Source organism: Phocoena phocoena, chromosome X (genome assembly GCF_963924675.1).
Source record: "Phocoena phocoena chromosome X, mPhoPho1.1, whole genome shotgun sequence".
Lineage (NCBI taxonomy): Eukaryota > Metazoa > Chordata > Mammalia > Artiodactyla > Phocoenidae > Phocoena > Phocoena phocoena.
In genome coordinates, this window is record NC_089240.1 from 101,621,514 (window position 1) to 101,644,806 (window position 23,293).

The following is a 23,293-nucleotide window of genomic DNA, read 5'->3' on the forward strand; positions in this document are numbered from 1 at the left end:
TTCTAAATACCACATACAGTGGACAACAGTGTGTAAGTTTGATGTAGTTATAAAGAAAACAGGCAACTTTAAAAAGAATAGCTGGTCACAGGTCTTTGAGAACTCAAGAAAACAATCAATAGCAAATACAAGAGCCAAAAGTCTCAGTTGAGGGTTAGGACCTAGGTATTCTTCTTAATGGTTCCAAATAGTCAAGGAAATATACTGCTGCAAAAAAGCATTAAAGCAGGCTTCCCTGGTGGCGCAGTGGTTGAGAGTCCGCCTGCCGATGCAGGGGACGCAGGTTCGTGCCCCGGTCCGGGAGGGTCCCACATGCAGCAGAGCGGCTGGGCCCATGGGCCATGGCCGCTGAGCCTGCGCGTCCGGAGCCTGCGCGTCCGGAGCCTGTGCTCCGTGACGGGAGAGGCCACGGCGGTGAAAAAGCATTAAAGCAGTTCTGATTTTTTTAAAAATCAAAACAAAATTTCTGCTTTTCCTCCAAGATCAATTCCCTTCAAAGCTTCAAGGAAAAACAAACAAGGAAGCAAAACAGAACCCCAAACCCAAAAACAAAAAACCACTGATGGTAAAAGAGAAGACTTTTACTCACATTATCAATTTGAAAAACAATACTTCTGCTATTTTCTATGTATGAACAATCCTAGGACATTCCCCTGAAAGGTAGGTGTCCAGTGGCTATGAGAACTCTTTATCTTCAAGCAATTTTGAAAGGAATAAGATCAGCATAATACAGAATTTGAAATTCCCAACTAGGGGGTGTATGGGGGAAATGAGGAAGGATCTAGGGCTTTAGGAAGTGAAAATAAGGATGAAAGGAAATGCTTATATGCCATCAAAAAGGAGAGTTGAGGTGCTTCCAAAAAAAAAACTTTGGTAAAGAAAATAGGAATGCTAAATCCCAGGAAGCCTGTAACAATCTACAATTGGTCCAAGTTAAAGACAAAACTGTCCAAACAACATTAAAGTCTAAAGGAAGTTGAAAACTAGTTTATGAATTTTTGCTCTTGTAAAAAGTTACACAACACGTGGGTTTTGGTCTCTTTTGCGATGTTCATATTATATTCATTTTTAATATGAAGAAAGAGCTGGATTTTTCTCTCCTACCATGTTCTTCTAGTACAACTGACCAGCAATTTTCTATTTCAGCTATTTTTATAAGTACCTCTTAATCAGCACAGTAAACTCAGGGCTGAACCATATACACACATCCCATGGGAACATTTTAGGATGTGTGTATACAAGACTATGTAAGCAACTGTCCCTCTGCTTGAAAACTTGTTTCCAAATAAAATTTTTAAAAACATCCCTTTCAGTGTAACAGAACATTACTTAGTAAAATATCAATAGCTATGACAACTTATTTTTCTCTTCAAGGGAAATCACAAAACAGGTGAACAACCAAGTCCAGGGTGGTTTTTCTATTTGATAAATACATCCAGAACTCTGTACAGTAAATAAAGTTTGCATGCAGTTTAAGTATCTTTAAATGACATTTTAAGCAAATAAACCTTTTGCTTCATAATTAATGGTGTATAAGAACCCCCCTCCTCTTTTTTTTAATAGCCATAGGGACCTCTTCCCCAGTTCCAAATAGGAATCATGAAGACCAGGTACTTTCTTAAGAGTTTTCTGCACATCATACTAAATAACATGCAAAGAGTTCAACAACATTCTTCTTAAAGGTAAGTATTACTCTTTAAATGGGCATGTTAACCACTGAAAAGTCACTCAACTATTTCCATTACACTGCTTCATTTGGTCATTGGTAGTATAAAAGAAGTCAAATAATAACAGGTTAGTTTATCCACTGGTTACTGTTTATGACACCAAATGCTCCAAGGCCAACATTTTATGCAATATAATTGTACTGGTTTGGATTTTCTTTATCTCTTTCCATGTAGTCCCGGTCAATTAAGGATTCTATTCTCTTCTTAAGATCAGCAGGCTGTAAGAGAAGGCAAATTTTCAGTGCAAAGCTCATAATCACTAGCTCAAGCCCATTTACCAATACCCCATGAAAAAAAAAAAAGAACAGTTTTGGCTCATTGAGTTAATGTATTTAATCTCCTTAATATTTTTTAATTTTAATTTTTAAAATCTTAATATTTTTTAATTAAAAATTTTTAAATCTCCTTGATTTTTTAAAGAGGAAAGTATAATGAAAATAAACCAGGTTAAAAGATGTTTTTACACTATACATACATTGTCACATCTTATATTATTTATTTATCTGTTTATCTATTTATCTACCTATGTATCTATCTATATCTATCTATCTATCTGGCTGTGCTGGGTCTTAGTTGCGGCAGCATGAGGAGTCTTTGTTGCTGCGTGCAGGATCTTTAGTTGTGGCATGTGGAATCTAGTTCCGTCACCAGGGATCGAACCCAGGCCCCCTGCACTGGGAGTGCGGAGTCTTAGCCACTGGACCACCAAGGAAGTCCCCTGTCAAACTGTTATACAATACTTTACTTTTCTATTTTAAAGAGGTCTTCTAAGAACCAGCTATTCTCTGCACGAATACAAAAGACTACCATAACTTCACAAAAGGAACACAGTATAGTTTAAGGAAACAGAATGCTATTTAGTTTTGCCAAGATAGTTTGAGAAAATAAGTAGACCCTAAATTTGGACAAAAGCTGGTTCTGAAAGTCAGGTTGCATATTTATAAATTAAATTAAAAATGTACTATGGAAATCACTATTTACAAGAATACTACAACAAATGGTTTGATAAGTGAAGTATCATCTAATTCAGATCTTCGTATTTCAGGTTTAAGGTTTAACTGTTACCTGCTATAAATGATTTGAATTTTTGAATCCTGTTTGTTGAAAAATCATTGAGAAAGATTATAGCTTGTTCTCATGATTGCATTCTTAGCTCTTGGGTAACAAAATTCCACTGTCTTTTGTATCTAGCCTATAACGACAATATAATCTTGCTTGCTAACAGTTTTTCAGATTGTGTAAAATGGGTACTTGATCAAGAAAGGTAAAAAGGGAAAGTAGTTTGATGGGGCAGCCAAAATTTCACCAAAGTTTGAATTCCAAGATTTGAAAATCAAAATGACTTTCTCTTAATTATGGTGAAAGACCTAGAATATCAGCACAATATTTATTACAGTGATCCTCTACCTTCCCTAGCTAGCTAGCATCAGTGATCTCTCCGGCTAGAGGTGAAATGATTGTTAAGGCAGAACATGAGGGTGAGAGTGTGGTAATGAGGAGGCAGTATTAGGTTTGGAGGAGAAAGCCTACCTTATTAGCAGTAACAGCTAATGAGCACTTATGTGCCAGGCCCAGTGCTAAGTTTTACATATATTATCTCATTTAAGCTTCACAATAATCCTACGAGATAAGTACTATTATCATCTCCATTTTACAAAAGAGGAAACAAGCTCAAGAGGTGAAATGACTTACCTAGGGCCAAAGCTCATGAGAACCCTAACAGCCAAGAGTCTATCCAAACTTTACGAAGTATTTATCATCATAAGAGTTTGGGAATCTTCTAAAACATGAGATACAGTCCAGTACAACACGACATTGTCTAAGGCGCTTTATTACTGGGCATTTATAATGGAACATGTCCATTTGTTTGCCAGAACTACCCCTAAGCTTTAAAAAAGATGCCTAATGATTACTAGTTATCTGTATAGTTTTTAATGGACACTTACACAAACTAAATAGATTTAACTTAATTAAAATAACCAAATCTGTCAAATAGCTAGGTATTTCAAGGAGAAAAGGGAAACAAAACTAACAAAGAAGCTCAAAAAATAAAGTGAATAAACTTGAAAATTTCAAAGACTCACTTAGCAGCTAAACTTTCAGGTATAGGAGCTTTTATAAATTGTTTTCCCCTTTTGTCACAGATGCCCACATATGCCAACAAAGGTTTTTCTGGAATCATATATATGAGCATAAGAAATGAAAACTTTTGTCCCTCCAAATGGTCTTGAGGTTTTATTCTATGTTTGTAAGACTTGTGTCTGAAAAATCTAATTTTTATATATAATAAACTCAATATTTTGTATATATAAGCAGCTCAATAATAAAATACAGAAGTACCTACCTTTACTGGAAATTTCAACTGGTTGTACACTTCTGAAACAAGGAGATTGTGGCTAAGTGTCTTTCTCATCTTCATAATTCGAACAATTGCAGCATCAATTTGATACTGTCTGTCTTGAAATACTCTTTCTGTGGTGCTTGCTTGTTCCTCAACCTAACAAAAAAGTTTTAAACTTAGGAACTGTACCTGAAGTGAAACTTGATTACTTATACAAATTGTACATTTTAGGGACATGACACAGTTAATGCTTTAAATATGCTGAACTATCAAAAGAAACCTTATAAATACTGACAAGGACAGAAAAAACCCTACAAACATAACTCCTATCTGGCCTAATGTCCTGTATCAATGAAGTAACACCAATATTAGTTAATAGAAAAATACCATCTTTGAGCTGCTTTTCTAGAAAGAGACAGCTGATGCAGAATTTATCATTTTCTTTTACTCTCTTCTCAAAATCTTAATGTGTCACAAGAGGTTATTGACCAGATTTCTGTACGACATTAGCTTATCTGTAAAAGTGACTGATTCTGACATCTGACTCAAAGTATGATACTAACCAGCTAAGCTAACCAGTCGTCAAACTTTTTTTTTAACATTTTATTTTATTGTATTTTATTTTTTGGCTGCCTTGGATTTTCGTTGCTGTGCAGGCTTTCTGTAGTTGTGGCGAGCGGGGGCTGCTCTTCGTTGTGGTGTGTGGGCTTCTCATTGCAGTGGCTTCTCTTGTTGCAGAGCATGGGCTCTAGGAGCGCAGGCTTCAGTAGTTGCGGCTCGCGGGCTCTAGAGCACAGGCTCAGTAGTTATGGTGCGCAGGCTTAGTTGCTCCGCGGCATGTGGGATCTTCCCGGACCAGGAATCGAACCCATGTCCCCTGCATTGGCAAGCGGATTCTTAACCACTGTGCCACCAGGGAAGTCCCAAATTATTTTTCATTAATTTTTATTTTGTAATATATAACTCAGAAATGCACAGTTAAAAAAAAGTCAGTTAACCAATTCTAATGCTAAAGCAAGAATGTTCCTCTTTAGCACCTAAATTAAGAGTAGTTTGGGCTTTTCTTTTTTGTTGCCTCATCACTCAGCATGCGGGATCTTTATTCCCCGATCGAACCTGTGCCCTCTGCAGTGGAAGTGCAGAGTCTTAACCACTGAATTGCCAGGGAAGTCCCTAGTTTGGGCTTTTTGCAGTTAGTTTCTTTCTGATACAGCACACTTTTAAAAATAACACAGTAATCTAAGGGAATATCACGCCTTTGATGTGAATGTTAACGAGACAGGAACTTGTTTGCGACCTTGACTTCTATCCTTATTATAAGACTTTTTCTCAAGTACTGCATTAAACCTTGTTGGAATTGAAACCAACTGGTTTCAGGAAAGGCTGCAGTTGTTGGTTTCCTTAATAAAAATCTCTTACAAATTCAAATGGTAAAAACAAACAAAATATTCACTGTTGATCAAAGAAACACTAACTAAACCTTCCAATTTTTCACCAAGCAAGCTGGAAAAGATTAAAAAAGAAAATATAATCTTTAGTGCTGGCAAGGGCACAGTAAGACAGGCACTCACATTAGACAGTGTAAATTGGTCCAATCTTTCTAGAACACAAAATGGCAAAACGTATTCAGACTCTTAAAATGTTCACACTCCTTAACCCAAAAAATCTACTTCCATGGTAAATTCGTAAGGAAAGGATCAGAGAGATTAAGATTTAGGTACAGAGATGTATCTTGCTGTTTTATTTACAATACTAAGAAGTTATGAATTTAAGTGCCCAACAATGGACATTGGTTGAATAAATTATTATAGCTGTGTAAAAGAATATTGTGTGGCCATCTGCCATTTTATAAAGATGCTTAATGGCATGGAAAAATTCTAAAGACCTGGGGCTTCCCTGGTAGCACAGTGGTTAAGAATCTGCCTGCCGGGGGGAAAAGAAAAAAAAAAAAAAAAAGAATCTGCCTGCCAATGCAGGGGACACAGGTTCGAGCCCTGGTCCGGGAAGATCCCATATGCCGTGGAGCAACTAAGCCCACGCGCCACAACTACTGAAGCTCGCGTGCCTAGAGCCCGTGCTCCGCAACAAGAGAAACCACCGCAATGAGAAGTCTGCACACTGCAACGAAGAGTAGCCCCCATTCACTGCAACTAGAGAATGCCTGCGAGCAGCAATGAAGATCCAATGCAGCCTAAAATAAATAAATACATTTTTAAAAATTCTGAAGTCTTAATTTAAACACACAAAAAGCAGGATATAAAACTATCAGGCCCAATTGTGTACACCCCCGCCCCCTCAAAACCTGCAAAATCAAATACTGAAGTACACTGAGCTAGATATAGGCATAGATAATGTTAATGTTAGTGGTAGTATTCTAGGCTAAAACCTTCTTTATAAATCTTTATTATGAACATATATAATTCCAGTACATTAGAATGAGGAGAATGCAAAAGAAATACCGTTTCTTTCATCTGAATTTGATTGATCTTTATCCTGAAAAGTTTGTGCTTGAAATCATCATTACAAATGAACTTGTCACCATCTTCAATATCTTTACCCTTTGGATTTTTCGCCAGAACTCTAGCTTTGCCACAAGCCAATGACTGCAGTGTTCTTCTTAACTCCCCATCCTCTGAAGAAGAAGGAGTGGCTTAGTTATTTGTTACTAACTCATCAACACGCACAGTTACATTCAACCTCAATCTAGCTTCTACCCCACCCATCTATTAAAACTGTTTCCTTTTTTCCCCAAGATCATGAACAACTCCCTCTTTGTCCTATCCAATGGCTTTTTTCCTGGTCGTCCTCTAAAGGCTTCAGTTATCATTCCGAGTGAATAACCACCACATCTTCAGAAATGACATCTCATTTTCCCCAGTCCTACATTTAAAGGATACCTCCAGCTGGCTCTTTTACTATCATCAATTTTAGTATGTCCAACGTTTTATTCATCATCTTCCCCATAAAACTGTTTTCTTTCCAATTGTTAGTTATGAAGCTACCAACCTCCTCTGGTGAGAAACCCTGGAATCATCTTTTAACTCTTCCCTCTCCTGCATCCTCCACATATCTAGTAGTTGCTTCCTTAGAGATGCTTCGTCTCTCTTCTCATTGGCCTCATTCTAGTCTAAGCTCATTATCACTTTACGCCTGAATTACCCCATTAGCTTTTGGACTGGAATCTCTTCATCCTTCAAGCTGCCCTACTATCTACTGATTATAGGCAAGCTGCCCAAATAAGTCACTTCCAATATGTCACACACTTGAGATCCTACAATGTATGTTTCACTTGCTAGATCTGTAAGGCTCTCCATATCTTACCTATCTAACTTTGTATCTCACTACTCTATGCTGCAGTTAAACTTTTTATGACTCCTGTCCACACTGTGCTGATTCCTTCCTCTACGCCTTTTCTCATAGTATTTCCTCTTGCAAAATATGCCTTCTCCCTAACTTAAATCTGAAGGCCCAGCCCAAGTCCTACCTCCTTCATGAAGGCTTTCCCAACTGTGCCAGTCCACAGTTATCTCTTGCTTCACTGAACTCCTAACACACTCTATCAGCACCACAGATTGGTACTTATTTGTTGTGAAATTAAGTGTCATTTCTCCCTTTCCCCATGGTTGTAAGTGCTGAGGAGGGGGATTATCCCTTTATAGTCCCCCAGAGCTCTTAACCAAGTGGAGTGGACACCGAAAAATGCATGCTAATCAAACGATTCAATACAAACCTATTCCGGTAGCCTGCTTGATCTCTTCTAAACTGAACTCTTCTCCCTCATTAAACATTAGCAGCACCAGTGTTTGAAAAAGAGAGACCTGGAGTTCCTTTTTACCCTGTTGGAGAAACAACAGTGTTTAGCCATCATTTTTTTAAAAGCTGCATGAAAATTAATCAAATAACTAATCTCTTACTGGAAAAGCATTTTTCAATTAGTGGATTTAGAAACTCGGATTAACATTATCCAGAAAGGCCAGTATGTTCAGTGTAGGGTTTAGGTGTGATCCTACCTAAAACAGGAGGAAGGATTGGGTGACCTTTCTACAGGTCTTTTTTTAAGTCTTATAATTAAAACAACAAAGTAATGAAAATTAATAACTCGGTTTTATGTGTCATTACAGATATTTATCATGAGCAACAAGAAATCACTATTTCAATGCATTTTCAACTCTTCTGATTCAGATTAGTCATAAAAAGCTGTAGGATTTTTTGAAATTGATATAAGAACTGTTCCCCTTAACGCCCACTCTATTCTCTAGCTCCCAGCAACAAGAAAAGAAGTTTCCTGTCAAGAAGTGGCAGCGTGGGGGCTTCCCCGGTGGCGCAGTGGTTGAGAATCCGCCTGCCAATGCAGGAGACACGGGTTCGAGCCCTGATATGGGAAGATCCCACATGCCGTGGAGCAACTGGCCCCGTGTGCCACAACTACTGAGCCTGCGCTCTAGAGCCTGTGCTCCACCACAAGAGAGGCCACGACAGTGAGAGGCCCGCGCACCGTGATGAAGAGTGGCCCCCGCTCGCCGCAACTATAGAGAGCCCTCGCACAGAAACGAAGAGCCAACACAGCCATAGATAAATAAATTAATAAATAAAATTTAATAAAAGAAGTGGCAGTGTGAATTTTGCATCCACAGGTGGGGAAAGGGTGTGGGAGAAAAGGGTTATTGGTTTTGGTTTTGCAGCAGGGCCCAATCAACAGTGGAAAAGACCACATTCTTATAATATACACAGGGCTGTGACAAGCTATCACTATCTCATGCAGATATTCAGGACAAATTTATAAAACACCTTAAACCTTCAAATTAAGAGGGATGACCTCAATATCAAAGATGAAGGTGAAAACTAAGTTTGGGGAACATCCACTTACCTCTTTAAATTCTGCCTTTAGCACACAGTGTCCTAGGGTTGACTGCCACTGAAGTTTCCTGCCACTATGTTTGCCTAGGTAAAAGGTCTTGAAAATCTCCTGAAGTTTTACCATCTACAATAAATAAAACAAAACTTTATTTAAGCTCTGTATCCAATATCACGTTCACCACTTTTTATATTTATCTGGTGTAAAAATTTCTGAAAGTTTTAAAGACTATACAGAGCAGGTCCACTGATCACTTTGATGTAAGGTAATAACCACCAAATCTAATGGCATTAATCAGTCTTTACACTCTCTGATCTGTCTGCAACATTTTATCATCCCCTCTTTTGAAACATTCATCTCCAATGTCTTCTGTGTCTCTGCAACATGCTGGTTCCTTTATCTCACTATTGCTTCTTCATTGGATCCCCTCACAGGTACCTCTTCCTACCACCTACCAAATGTGAGCCTTTTTCAAAGTTCTGCCTTAGGCCTGTTCTTCCTGTTTCCACATTCTCCCTCTTAATGAGGGAGATCTGCTCCCTGGGCTTCCATGATTATCTCCATGGAGGACTCTCAGTATCTATCTCTCTAGCCTTAACCCTTTTCTAAGCTTCAGTCCTGGGTTAAGACATTTCCCCAGGAGTTAGGTGGGATTTACTCAAGCATCCATCACTCAGCAGTCCAACCCCCAGGTGATATACGGACAAGAATTTTTGAGAGCTGGGCAGAGTGATGGGTACAATCTGGGGAACTGAAAGAAGAGTCAAGCAAATTGGCCCTGAACTCAGAAACTTGGCATCTTTAGCTATGCTCTAATGATATAAGTACAAGAGTAATATAAATAAGAGAGTAAAGTATTAAAAACAGTTGACATTTGGTGGTGGCGTGCTTACTGACAACAAACTTTTTAAAAAGTACATATTTTTCAATGATAAGCAAAATAGAAATGTCATGTATTTCTAAGCTTATAACTCAAGTCCTAAACAGCAACTCTTACCTCTGGTGGTAAATGAACTTCCATAGGCACATATGTTGGCCAATAACCCATCGTCAGGATATTCACAGTTAATTCAATATTCCCAGGTACATTCTGGTTCTGCATATACTACAATAAGATCAACACACACACTGAGATCTTAAAAAATAAAAGTGCATACATTTCATGCCATAATAATGACCCATTTAAGAAGTTCCCCATTACAAAACTACATGTGAATACTGACGATCTTTAAAATAAAAGGCAACTACTAAAAGGACTATAAATGAAGCCTATATTAAGTGCACTAGAAAAGTACACTGGGTAACATTTTGCTACAATGGCACACAAAGATCACGTGACTCTGTTAGAGGCATTAACGACTTAAATAAATAATTTCTCACATATGACTGGGCTGTTATAGGATTTCTTCTCCATTCCTTTCCCCATACCACCTGCAGTCCCCATCTCTGGAGACCCCTATATGGCTTGGAAAACCCAGCAGCAACCCCCATTCCTCACCCCACCCGCCAGCCCAAGTCTCTGGTTTTTCACCTGCTCCACTGCCTGTTTGCAGGGGGTGACCTGAAATGGGGAAGGAAGGGGAAAGGGCAAAGCAAATAAACCCTATTCTGTAGCTACTACAGGACCCATGATCCTACTGACCCTGATCTTTCTCGAGTCTTCCACTCTCATTTCCCACAGTAGCAATATAGTGGTAAAGAAGTCATTGTTAAAACCCTAGGAGAGGAAAATCTACTTTGCTATCACTATTACCTATAATCTCAAAAATTTAAAACCAGCTTCTACCAACATCTGCAAAACTATGGATCTAGCTTTTCTTTCCCAATGTCCCTAAAGGCCTTATACAACCACTCTATCACTTCTCCTCCCTCCCCATCACCAGCTTTGAATATGCAACTCACCAACAGCGATTAGATGCTAGAAGCCCTGTTCTCACTAGCTACAGCTTCTCTTGCCCTTACTTCTGTTCAATACATTTTATTTCTATTTTTGTGTTATCTTGGGTGTATACTGAGAATAAATTTTGAAGTAGGTCAAATATACTTACATTTCAGTCGTGATTTTTCTCCTCTACTGTGACTATCATCTAAGTTGCTATGAAGTATTTATAACAAATACATGTTTCTAGTTATCCTCTTCAGTACAAACCAAAGTAAGGAGATAACGAAATACATTTAAGTTGGAGGAATTAAGTAAGAGTTTAACTCACTTTTACCTGTTTGAACTGAATCATGATGTCTTTAGAAAGTTCCATGTCTTTAAACATTCCTTCAAGTTTGCTGGTGAAAGCAGCTCCACATTCTATTAAAGATGTTTGTACATTTACAGTATTTTAAAGTGGTAAAAACACAGAATTTAGAATTGAAAACATGAAATATAAAACTTACTTTAGCATGAAATATGATCTGTAACTATTCAAAAGAACAAAAAAATCCTTACCCCAAAGTGTATGCCCCACTAATTCAGAGTCAAATCTTTAATCCTGTAGTAACCTTATATACTACTTAGGCATAAGATAAATGGGAAACTTTTATACAAATAATAAAAGAACAGTGCTTTATTTTAAAAAAATCACAACAGCTCTGGATATGTAAATAGGTTGGAAACCTAATGAGCTTACTCAATTTACGTTTTTATCACACGAACATACAATGATTGACAAAAGAGGCAACTGACTGAAAGAGTAAAAACTAAGCTAACATTTTCTCTCAGAAATCAAAGAAGAAAAGGAACAGAAAGAATGACAAACATACCATGTTTAAGTTTGGACAGCATTGATTTTTCAGCATCCACAGATGCGCTCTTCCCAACTAACAGGCGCTTGGCTAAATCTTTCTTATAGAAGGCCTCAAAAACATCCTTGCCTATGTTAAATAATAAAACACAACTCTCATAATACTCCAATACAAGGTTTTGACAAAATTGACTCAAAGTGCTTAATAAATCGCACCATTACTCCAAGTTACTTAAATTTATAGATTTTATCCAAGTTTGCTAAATGCAAGAAACATTAGAGGTAGATTTTTGTGCCAAACCTTTCAAAAGTTCTTTGCTGTAAAGAATTAAGACTGAATTAACTTTTCTTTAGAAAAGCTTTAGTCAACTAGTAGCTTTAGCATCAATACTCTAGAGATTAAAATAAACAGCAAAATTCAAGGCTCTTAATAGTGGAAAAGTTAAAGCACAAGGCAATTAAGTAACATTCCTCAAGTACCCCAATAAATTAAATGCAAGGAATGTAACAGAATTTTAAATAGCTAACCCCCAAATAAATATACCTTCTAGGTTGGTTATACTCGCTAGTTTCTCTGTTGAGTGCTTTGTTTTAAAAGAAAAATATTAAAACAAAAATACATACCATAGATAAATCTAAATATAATCATAATCTTATCCAACATTTTCTCAAGTTCTTCATCTGTAGCTTCTTTGTTGCCTGCGCGAAGCTTTGAATCTACATACTTAGCTAAAATGGGGGGAAAGTTTGTTGTTTAGTGATCATGTATCCATGAGGTACTGGTCACTATAAATACCAAATAGGAGTATGATATACTGACTTTTTCAATGTTTCACATGTGTACATGCATTTTTAAAACAGTCTCCAAAGTCAGGGAGACCAAGTGACTTGTTCAATGTCACAGAGCTAAAAAATACAAGAGTCTCAACTCAAACCCAAGTCTTCTGGCTCCACATCTAATGTACTTTCTACCATACTGATGCTTACTAAAAATGGGATATGCAGGATATGGGTACCCCGGGGGCAGGGGGTGTATACAGCCCTGTGCTGGGGTCATCAAAGCCATTGAAAGACACGGCACATCTTCTGGAGTATTCATTTTACACTGATGGTAGGCAATCTTAAACCCTTTTCTATTAAAACAAACCAGATACATTACAGAGTAGGAGGCAAATTTTGCAAAACTTTTAAGGGTAAGTAGTAAACCAACAAAATTTCATCCTTTTGGGACTTCCCTGGTGGGGCAGTGGTTAAGAATCCACCTGCCAATGCAGGGAACACGGGTTCCATCCCTGGTCCGGGAAGATCCCACACGCCACGGAGCCACTAAGCCCGTGTGCCACAACTACTGAGCCTGCACTCTAGAGCCCGTGAGCCACAACTACTGAGCCGACATGCCACAACTACTGAAGCCCACGCACCTAGAGCCCATGCTCCACGACAAGAGAAGCCACCACAATGAGAAGCCCGCGCACAACAACAAAGAGTAACCCCCGCTCGCCACAACTAGAGAAAGCCCACGCGCAGCAACGAAGACCCAACGTAGTCAAAAATTTAAAAAAAAAAAAAAATTTCACCCTTTTGGTGAAGGACCTTCTCAGCTACCACCTCCTCGACATTAAGGGGTACCCAGGTGGGAAAAACTGAGAACTGAAGTATACCACACCTTTTACTCTAAATGGGCCCAGATTATTAGGTTTATTTTCATCCTGGACATTCTACCTTTCTCACTGGCAACTGTAATTTTGTGCTACCCTTTCCTGTAGCCCTATGTGTGGGCCTCAAGAAATGGCACCCTGCCTCGCCTCTAAATTGCAGGAGGCTTGTAAAACAGCTATCAAGCTTTTTATAAATAAAAGTAAGTAGGGTCTTACAAAGAAAGACCATGTTTGACATGTGGGTTTTGAGATATTCTTTAGCATGAAGGACTTATTCCTTGCATCCAGCTTCTTAGAAACCACCAAGTATGCAACTCCAAATAAATTAGGTGTTAATATACAAAACCTTGTCAAAATTTCAGGTTAACTGGAATTTTATGAGTAAAAGAAGAACATTAAAGAACCGGGAAAAGGGACTAGAGAAATACCTATAAGTTCAGCAGGTTTGTTTGGTCTTTTGTTAATGAATGTTTCAAATGCTTCTTTCATGGCGTTGATAAATTTTTCATTCTTCAGGAAACAGATATCAATTATATGGTCAACCTTATCTTTAAAATCCAGCAATTCTTGAACCATGGTCTTATCCTTTTCGGGATTAATTACAATAGTGCTACCAAATGCCTAAAGAAACAAAAATGACTTTCTATTAGAATTTAATTATCTGCAATGAAAACAATCCCCAAATCATATTTTAAGTAGATACACATACTTTAAAATCTCAAAAAATTAAGATAAAGCTGGCTTTGAAGTCAAGAAAATAAAAAAAAATAAAGTTATAAAACATCCAGACTGATGCCATTCATCTATAGTCATAAAATAAGTAATGGCCACTGGCTATATAATATCATAATGGGGCATTATTGTAGAAGTCTCTAGGGTCTTTTTCCTACTTTTAAAAAAGTCCGGTTGAATTTTTAAAAAACAGCAATCTGCCTTCAGTGTAAGGTCAAAGAAAGGAAAGAAATTTGGATCCAAAAAAAGCCCTCTTCCTTTTTCCACATTCACTGCTATAATTATTGGAGCTAGAAATCACATCAGACATCAAGAAGAGAACTGTTTTATTGCTAATTTGCCACACAGCTATCATTCTCAGGTTGACTGTTCCCAAAATGCCCATTACTTAAAAAAAAAAAAAGGATCTAACAAATAAGAAATTCTTGCTGATATGTACTCTAGATGTATAGATTAAAAGCCATGAGAGAGAAAAAAAACAGGTTAATGTTAATACCTTAATGTATTCAATCCATTGCTGCAAGAGAACCTGAACGCCACCTCGAACTCTACTGAAGAGCTGATACAGGAGAGATAAATCTTGAATTCGGTTTTCATCAAGGAGGCTATTTAAACCTGAATTTTGAAACATTTGGTATTAAAAAAGTGAACCAAAAAGATATTTTAATGAAAAATAAGTTATTGTGATACTGGTCTGAACTATGACTAGTCTGTGATTTTAATACAGAGATGTGCTTTGAATTAAACTCAAAGAAACAATCACCTTTCCAAGTGAAAATTAACTATAGGGAACTTTATATAAAAACAAAAATTGTGTAATGGTTTGTACCATTTAGCATAGTAGATGAGATGTATAAACCAACTTATAAAAATTGGTTTACATAAATACACATTATAAATACCTCATATGTGCAACAGCCACATTATATTTGCATTAGTATACACATATATATATTTCAGAGTATTGGATATGGCCTGTGGTATATCAAAAACCATGCATCAATAGGCCAAGTTTAAATGAAGTTCTAAAGTATTTGATTTTCAGAATGAAATAAAAGTGTAACTGCATTAATGTACTAAAATACCTTAAACAAAAGAAAAGATGGCTGGAGAGAAAGGTAAGACTTTTTTGCCTATTTGTAGCATTGTCAAAGTAAAATTCAGGGTATACTCATAGATCACTTAGGATTAATAGAAATGCTTGGTTTTATATGCTAGAAACAAAAACATTTCAGTGCAAAAAGGAATGCATTTCCTTATTACTTCAGTCTTAAAAATTAAATCAAGAATTCCCCAATTCCCACTGTTTCTTTACTGGAGTTGGTAGTCTCCTCTCATCTCACTCCCTGTATCTTTAAGTTAAGGAAACAGGCACCTCCTGAAAGTTTACTGTGATGAATAGGGAAAAGGGGTTGTGTCCCTCCTCAGAAATGCAGCCACACGCTACCAAACTTTTAAAAGGGCAATCTTTAAAAATTTTTCTACTTGTTTGCTGCTACCATTTTAAAAGTAATCTCTTATTTGTAAATTACCAATTACCTTTCTGAAGAATTGCTGTTAAGTGTTCACCTAGAAGTTGTTTTTCCACAGTAGCAATTAATGACTTTCTACAAGGAAAAAAAAAAGTTTAGAACTATTGACTTTGACTTTCCTGAAAATTTATAGTCTCTCCTGGGGGGAAAAAATCAAATAGCTCATTATATGTTAATTTCAATATTCCTATTCCTATGTATAAATTTATTGTGCTCAGAGTTACTCTACTTTATGACTAGAAGGAAAACATTGCATATTTCAGAATTTGTTACATCACGAAACAAATATTTTAAGGGTCTTGCTATGGCTGGCTTTTCCCAAATTTCTCTGCTTTCACTAGGAAAGTAAGGAATTTATCTGTGCTGCTTACAGGAACTCCTTGCTTGGTAATATTTAGGAAAGCACAGAAATACTTTCTCCTATGAACACCCACTGAATTTTAATCGGCCTGAAGATTTCAAAGATCACATCAGCTTGTAATGCTATTTTTTTTTTTTTTTTTTTTTTTTTTTTTTTTTTTTTTATGCGTTACGCGGGCCTCTCACTGTTGTGGCCTCTCCCGTTGCGGAGGACAGGCTCCGGACGCGCAGGCTCAGCGGCCATGGCTCACGGGCCCAGCCGCTCCGCGGCATGTGGGATCTTCCCAGACCGGGGCACGAACCCGTGTCCCCTGCATCGGCAGGCGGACTCTCAACCACTGCGCCACCAGGGAAGCCCGTAATGCTATTTTTTAATTACATCCTAAACACATACAACCAATTATAAAATCCTTGATTAAATCTAATTAAGTAGGGGAAATAACAACTCGAAGGTTGCATTATGAAAGCGATTGTTAAAGACTCAAGATACCTGAAAACAGTTACTAACATGTTTGGGGATGCCCAAAGTGCCTTAAGTGATTCAACAACACAGGTTAAGGCTATTAGGCTGAGCATGTAATACTTACTGGGTGGTCTGATCTAAGTAAGTAATAAGTCTGTCTGCTTCTTCTTCTAGACGTTTGTTAACATGATGAAGATATTCAGGAACCTACAAAGATAGTTTTTTATATTATTGTTTTCCTCCCCATAAATCATTCAGAAAATGTCAACTCCAAAAGATCCTGGGAGCAGCCCTGTCAAATGTGACAGGGTTGAATCATATGTAAAATTATAGGTAGAGTTTATGATCCAGAATTCTGGCCTTTAAGAAGAGAGAAAAGAAAGGAGCACCTAAGTGAGAGAAAAGCAGCATAATGTTGGGAAGATAAATGCAAAGGGCAGCTTATGTTCAATAAAGTAGGGTCTATTGTGAGACACAGTGGATTTATTAATCATGATTTTTAAATACCTCTCTTTCCTGCATTAATTTTTGGCCTTCGGCTGCGTAAAGTCGGTTAGTTTCTTCCAAAAATCGTTGTTCAAAAGAATCCTGATAAATCTGGGAAGGGATAACAAAATAAAGGAGTTCAATTATCCAATAAATGTTTATTGAATGCCCTTAATGGGAACAGCACTATGAGTTTGGTTTTTATTTTTTGGCCATGCCTCGCGGCTTGTGGGATCTTAGTTCCCCAACCAGGGATCGAGCCTGGGCCCTCGGCAGTGAGAGCGTGGAGTCCTAACCACTGGACCGCCAGGGAATTTCCCTGAGCTTGCTTTTTAAACATCAAATTAGGGATAGCAATCAGCTCTGTAAGTAAGTGAAGTAGTTGACTTACTTGCAAATCAGAGAGCATGCTTAAAAGGCTTCTCAGTAAACTTCTGTCAATTGCTTCACCATTCCTTTCCCTCTCAATCAAAAGAAGAATGCCATCAATTGTCTTATTCTGGACTTTTTGATCACTTATAATATGAGCCCTAAATAACTCCAGTCCCATATCCCTAAAATAAAAAAAATATATAATTTAAATTAATTGATGACAATACCACTTCTGGAGAGGCTTAACTTCTCACCACATGTTAGGGTTCCAGGCTTTGAAGCAGCAATTGTAAAAGTATAAAATCCACACATTTAATTTTAAATAACATTATTAGATTAAAGCATACAGGAAACTCATTTTGTCTTTAATGAAAACAAGCTAAATTCCCATCTTCCTCCATAACTAAGTTTTACTGTATTATTTTCTTTGGTGGATTTCTTCCTTGGTCAAATCAAGAGGCAAAATTAGTTCAAAGCTATAAAATGGTCTTCACTGTACTGGTAATGAAGGCTTAATTGCTCATTTGTCATCTGGCTTCAGTACTCAAAAATCAGTAAACTCTGATAATTGCTGTAGGTAGATGCTAGGCACATGATGGGGGGAAGAGCTCATTATACTCTTCTGCTTTTGTGTATACATGGAATTTTCCACAATAATGTTAAAAGATAATGAGTGAAATCTTGATCAGCAACAAAATGATGCACACTCAGACAATCCAGAGCAAACTTTAATCCCCTTGGCTAACAAAGAAACTTCTTCATAAGTTATTATATGCCCAGGGAATGTTAGCTATCTCCAATATTAGCAGAGGCAAAACATAATTAACGAGGTAAAACTGCTATAAACAGAAGTCTAGAAGCCAAATATGAGTTTTTAGGAGAATATTCACAGTATCACTCTCTTCTATCAGTGTAATTAAAATTTGACTATGATTTGTTACAAATCTTTTCATAATTTTTTTCTGGTATCCTTACCAAATGGAGGGTAGCATTGAATTTTGAAGAACGTAAGTCCTATCCAGAAACAAAAAAATGCTCCTGATCATGATCTGCCAATGAAAAAAAGAAATCAAACAACTTTTTATATTTTGTGAAGCTGAAATATTTTATAAAACAACATTGCAGGGTTTACTTGTATATATACCAGACTACTAGGATCAAACATACAGATAAACACATCTACCTGAGAATATGCCCACACCATTTTTATTAAACCATTAATAAACGTTAATTCTTGCTGTAGTTTCCAGAAAAAAAAAAGGACACTTAAAATGGTCTATGACTTCTCTGCAATCTGAGAAGCAACTAAAAATAAAAACAGAATAAAGGGGCATACAATTTTTCCTCAGCAACAGTCCTCAGAGTGAAACTGCCTTAAATTGTATACATGGAATTTTGGGTGGGTGGGATGGATTTTAAGATTTTTAATTTGCAGAATATAAGGTTTAAAATAATACCAGATTAGGGAAAAAGGAAAAGGTTGTGATCTGAATAATCTAAAATGCAGAACCAATCAGGCACCTTCACAAGTAACCAAATAGCGAGTGGGATAGCCATCAAGACTGACAGGCAAAATGTAACTTTTTTAATGAGATAAATACTTTTTTTTTTTTTGAGATAAACACTTTTTGCTTAAGTGTTACAAAAATAAAAATGATCGTAAGGTGCAAGTCATTCTAAAATACTGGTTTACGTGTAACTTGCAGTTTCAAAATAGAAAACTCAACCAAAATTAGTTTCAGTCCCCCCATTGCAAAGCTTATAAAACTAGCATTCCTGTATTTGAAGAAACTTATTTTAACTACAATATTTAGCTGAAATGTAATGCTTTTTCCATCTTACCATCTGTCTGCAATGGTTCTGCCAACATCTATCGATCTTCTTTAGAAAAAGAACACTATCCAATGAATCCGTGAGATATACGTTAAGGATATTTTAAAAGCGCTTAGTACAAGTAATATATGCAACGTAAGAGCACATTTGTCTTAAATACGGAATGCCCTAGGTACTAAATGAAACTAAACAGCACTTAATTATGAAACAAAATGCTACTTCTTAAACTGTAAAAACATGTTAGATCCCACTAAAAAAAATACCTCCAAAAACAAGTCTTAGTGGGACTTCCCTGGTGGCATAATGGTTAAGAGTGAAGTAAGTCAGAAAGAGAAAGACAAATACCGTATGCTAACACTTACATATGGAATTTAAGAAAAAAAAATGTCATGAAGAACCTAGGGGTAAGACGGGAATAAAGACACAGACCTACTAGAGAATGGACTTGAGGATATGGGGAGGGGGAAGGGTAAGCTGTGACAAAGCGAAAGAGAGGCATGGACAAATATACACGACCAAACTAAGGTAGATAGCTAGTGGGAAGCAGCCGCCTAGCACAGGAAGATCAGCTCGGTGCTTTGTGACCGCCTGGAGAGGTGGGATAGGGAGGGTGGGAGGGAGACACAAGAGGGAAGAGATATGGGAACATATGCATATGTATAACTGATTCACTTTGTTACAAAGCAGAAACTAACACACCACTGCAAAGCAATTATACTCCAATAAAGATGTAAAAAAAAAGAATCCACCTGCCAATGCAGGGGACACGGGTTCGATCCCTGCTCCACTCCGGCAAGATCCCACATGCCATGGAGCAACTAAGCCCATGCACAACTACTGAGCCTGTGCTCTAGAGCCTGCGTGCCACAACTACTGAAGTGTGCACGCCTAGAGTCCATGCTCCGCAACAAGAGAAGCCACCGCAATGAGAAGCCCGAGCACAATGAAGAGTAGCCCCCGCTCACCACAACTAGAGAAAGCCCGCACGCAGCAACGAAGACCCAAAGCAGCAAAAAAAAAAAAAAAAAAAAAAAAAAACCAAACCAAAAAACTGTCTTTGAAAAAAACGAAACAACAACAAAAAAAAAACAACAAGTCTTAGGGACTTCCCCAGAGGTCCAGTGGTTAAGACTCTGCACTTCCACTGCAGGGGGCACGGGTTCAATCCCTCGTCAGGGAACTAAGATCCTGAAAGCCACTAGGCCAAAACAACAAAAAACAAGTCTTAGATAACTGAGCATTGTGTTTTCAGTTTATTATTTCCCAATTATCTTTCCTCAAAAAGAGTAAAGACATAAAGACATTTTATTTATTTACATTAACAGTACAATGTAGATTTGGACCCTAATTAGAGATAAAAAGTCAAATTTTGCATCTTCTTACTCTAGAGGCAAGATGAACAAAAAATAAATCTACAAAACACAGGCATTCCATTTCAAGCTGGGTTTAAAAGTGAGGGACAGAGAGGGAGGGATAGATGAAAATACAAGGTTTTTTGTTTTTAAAAGGATATTCTCTGAACTGATGAATTTGTGCTTTGATGTGATCTTCACAAATCTGTCTCAGCTGTTTGTACAAGTTTGCAGAAATCTTGTAAGAACAGAGATTTTCCACAGCCTGCAAAATTAAACACATACTTTCTTACGGAGTGAATGGGGAGGGGAGGGGGGATTTCTTGATTATTTACATCAAGTTCCTATTATTTGTTATTTTTACCATGTCGGCTTATTAAAAAGGATTATTCGTCCATTTAAAACACAAGGTAAGGGCTTCCCTGGTGGCACAGTGGTTGAGAGTCTGCCTGCCGATGCAGGGGACACAGGTTCATGCCCCAGTCTGGGAAGATCCCACATGCCGCAGAGCGGCTGGGCCCGTGAGCCACGGCCACTGAGCCTGCGCGTCCAGAGCCTGTGCTCTGCAACGGGAGAGGCCACAACAGTGAGAGGCCCGCGGACCGTAAATAAATAAATAAATAAATAAATAAATAAAAATAAAACACAAGGTAAAATAGCAAAATATCAACATGGGTAGTGAACATTTTTCATAACCAGTGTACTATACCAACCCCCCACACACACACAAATTAATACATTTATTGTGGCAGTACAGGTTAAGGATGGAGGGAATCAAGCCAAATTCTCACCTTGTGAAGACCAATTTGTAACAACTGCTACATATAAATTCTGTCTTGTTCTTAAAAATGTTAATTGTTTTCATAAGCAGAATTCCATTTTGAGTTTGAAAATAATTTCACCAATTGTTTATTAGATGGGCTGGGTGGTCCAACCACCACTGAAATAAAATTTATTTATACTTTCTTTGGTTTTCCTGAACAGGGCAATGCAGAATTTATTGTAAGCAGTATTATAATGAGTATGATATAATTATACACAGGGATTTTTCTCCAACATTGCAGCTTAAGAATATTTAAATAAATAGAGGTTTTAAAATTTGCACAATGGGATAAACATTAATTACTAAAGAAATACTGAATTTTTACTTCATTCTAATAGTTGAATTGGTCTTTTATACTCAGATCCCAAAAGGACAAACTTGAGATTTCAGTGAGTTTCTTCTTATGTGCATCAAAAGACTTTCAAATTTAATACAACAGGCATGGTAAAACTCTTTGGATGAACTCTGATATAATCTACAATTTCAACTATTAATGCCTTAAGTATAACACCAGGATTTTTTTCTCACCACAACACAAGGCAAAAATTCCATTAAAATTGACTCTAAGGGACCATCCAAGTCCTCTTGGTTGGAGTGGAATTTTATAAATATGTAGCTGGAAGTCATATTCCCAGCATGCACGTCCAGCAAATAAACTAGCAAATGAAAAGAAAGCTTAAAGGAAACCACTTATACCAAAGGAGGAAAGGCACTACACCTTACCAGGAAACAGCACTTAGATATAGCAGCTAAGGAGGAATAAGAAGGCTAAGTCTCTGCTGGCCACCCCTTTCCATGAGGCCTTGGGTCAGGCCACAAATGCCTAAGTGTGTGTTTATGTTTATTTCATGTGCCTGACTGGTTCACATTAGTCCTCTATGGACTCTCTTCCTTCCTCCTTTAGTAGTCTTCTCATTGTATCTTGGTGTTCCTTTTGAGTGACTAATTTTCTCAGCATTTCTCGTTTTCCTGCTTAGATTCTATCTTTGTATTTCACCTTCTCCACATTTCCCACCTGCAGTACTTTTCCGAGTCCTCCTTCACCATTCCCTTCTGCTGTGTTACTCTTTCTTCCATATATTAGTTCTCATCGCATCTATTTATTTTCTTACACAAGATACCATATTCCCTTACTACTCAGCTAGGTTCCACTTCTTCCAATAAGCTTTCCTTAATTGCCTTGGCTACCAGTGACTCATTTGGCACTATCACCGATCATACCACACTGACTTGTCCCTGAGTCAATATTGTATCTCTTAATGTGTATATCCTGTCCCCCAACTCTCCTTAATGACAGAAAGAGACCATGTGCTCATGTACCTATATGTTCTTTAATACTTTTTGGGCTTTGAACCAGGTGAATATAGTAAATATTCAAAAAACTAATGTAGGGCTTCCCTGGTGGCACAGTGGTTGAGAGTCCGCCTGCCGATGCAGGGGACATGGGTTCATGCCCTGGTCCAGGAAGATCCCACATGCCGCGGAGCAGCTGGGCCCGTGAGCCATGGCCGCTGAGCCGGTGCATCCAGAGCCTGTGCTCCGCAACGGGAGAGGCCACAGCAGTGAGAGGCCCACGTACTGCAAAAAAAACCCAAAAACCAAAAAACAAACAAACAAAAACCCCTAATGTACCTATAACTAGCAATGTGTCCTGCACACAGAAGGGGCTTACAGCGTAAGGAGAAAACTGGTTGGAAAACATATAATTACAAGATACTGTGTTGGGTGCTATGATGGGGATAAGATAGAGGTGAGGTCCCTAACCCAATCTTTAGGGCAGAGGCAAGTCAGGAAAGGCTTCCGGAGCACAAGTAAAGAGGTGGAGTCCCAAAGACCCAGTGGGAAATAGATAAAGAGCTTATGGGAATAGTGAGAAATAAGAGAATTAAGCTGGTCTTCATATGCATACAGCTTCAGCTATGTTTAGCTGGAGAATGGTTTAAGATATGAGAAGCAACAACAGAAGGAAAGGGAAAGGCAGGAGGATCTAAGGTGAGTTTTGAAGGTCAAGATGGAAGAGAACA

The 23,293-nt window shown here is 37.7% G+C and overlaps 1 protein-coding gene across 2 annotated transcripts in view; it reads right to left on the minus strand.

The window, feature by feature from the left end:
• Positions 1-1,849: 1,849 nt before the first annotated feature.
• Positions 1,850-23,293, minus strand: part of CUL4B (cullin 4B) — a 32,238-nt gene continuing 10,794 nt past the window's right edge. For both annotated transcript variants that reach the window (XM_065901362.1, XM_065901363.1), the window contains 18 exons: positions 20,608-20,711; positions 19,104-19,173; positions 18,237-18,310; positions 17,281-17,443; positions 16,911-17,000; positions 16,528-16,610; positions 15,588-15,655; positions 14,545-14,663; positions 13,745-13,937; positions 12,283-12,387; positions 11,678-11,788; positions 11,140-11,225; positions 9,921-10,028; positions 8,936-9,049; positions 7,799-7,904; positions 6,528-6,700; positions 4,072-4,224; positions 1,850-1,945 (listed from right to left, as the gene is read on the minus strand). In XM_065901362.1, the coding sequence (XP_065757434.1) occupies positions 1,850-1,945; positions 4,072-4,224; positions 6,528-6,700; positions 7,799-7,904; positions 8,936-9,049; positions 9,921-10,028; positions 11,140-11,225; positions 11,678-11,788; positions 12,283-12,387; positions 13,745-13,937; positions 14,545-14,663; positions 15,588-15,655; positions 16,528-16,610; positions 16,911-17,000; positions 17,281-17,443; positions 18,237-18,310; positions 19,104-19,173; positions 20,608-20,711 (2,016 nt within the window). The remainder of the gene's footprint in view (positions 1,946-4,071; positions 4,225-6,527; positions 6,701-7,798; positions 7,905-8,935; positions 9,050-9,920; positions 10,029-11,139; positions 11,226-11,677; positions 11,789-12,282; positions 12,388-13,744; positions 13,938-14,544; positions 14,664-15,587; positions 15,656-16,527; positions 16,611-16,910; positions 17,001-17,280; positions 17,444-18,236; positions 18,311-19,103; positions 19,174-20,607; positions 20,712-23,293) is intronic.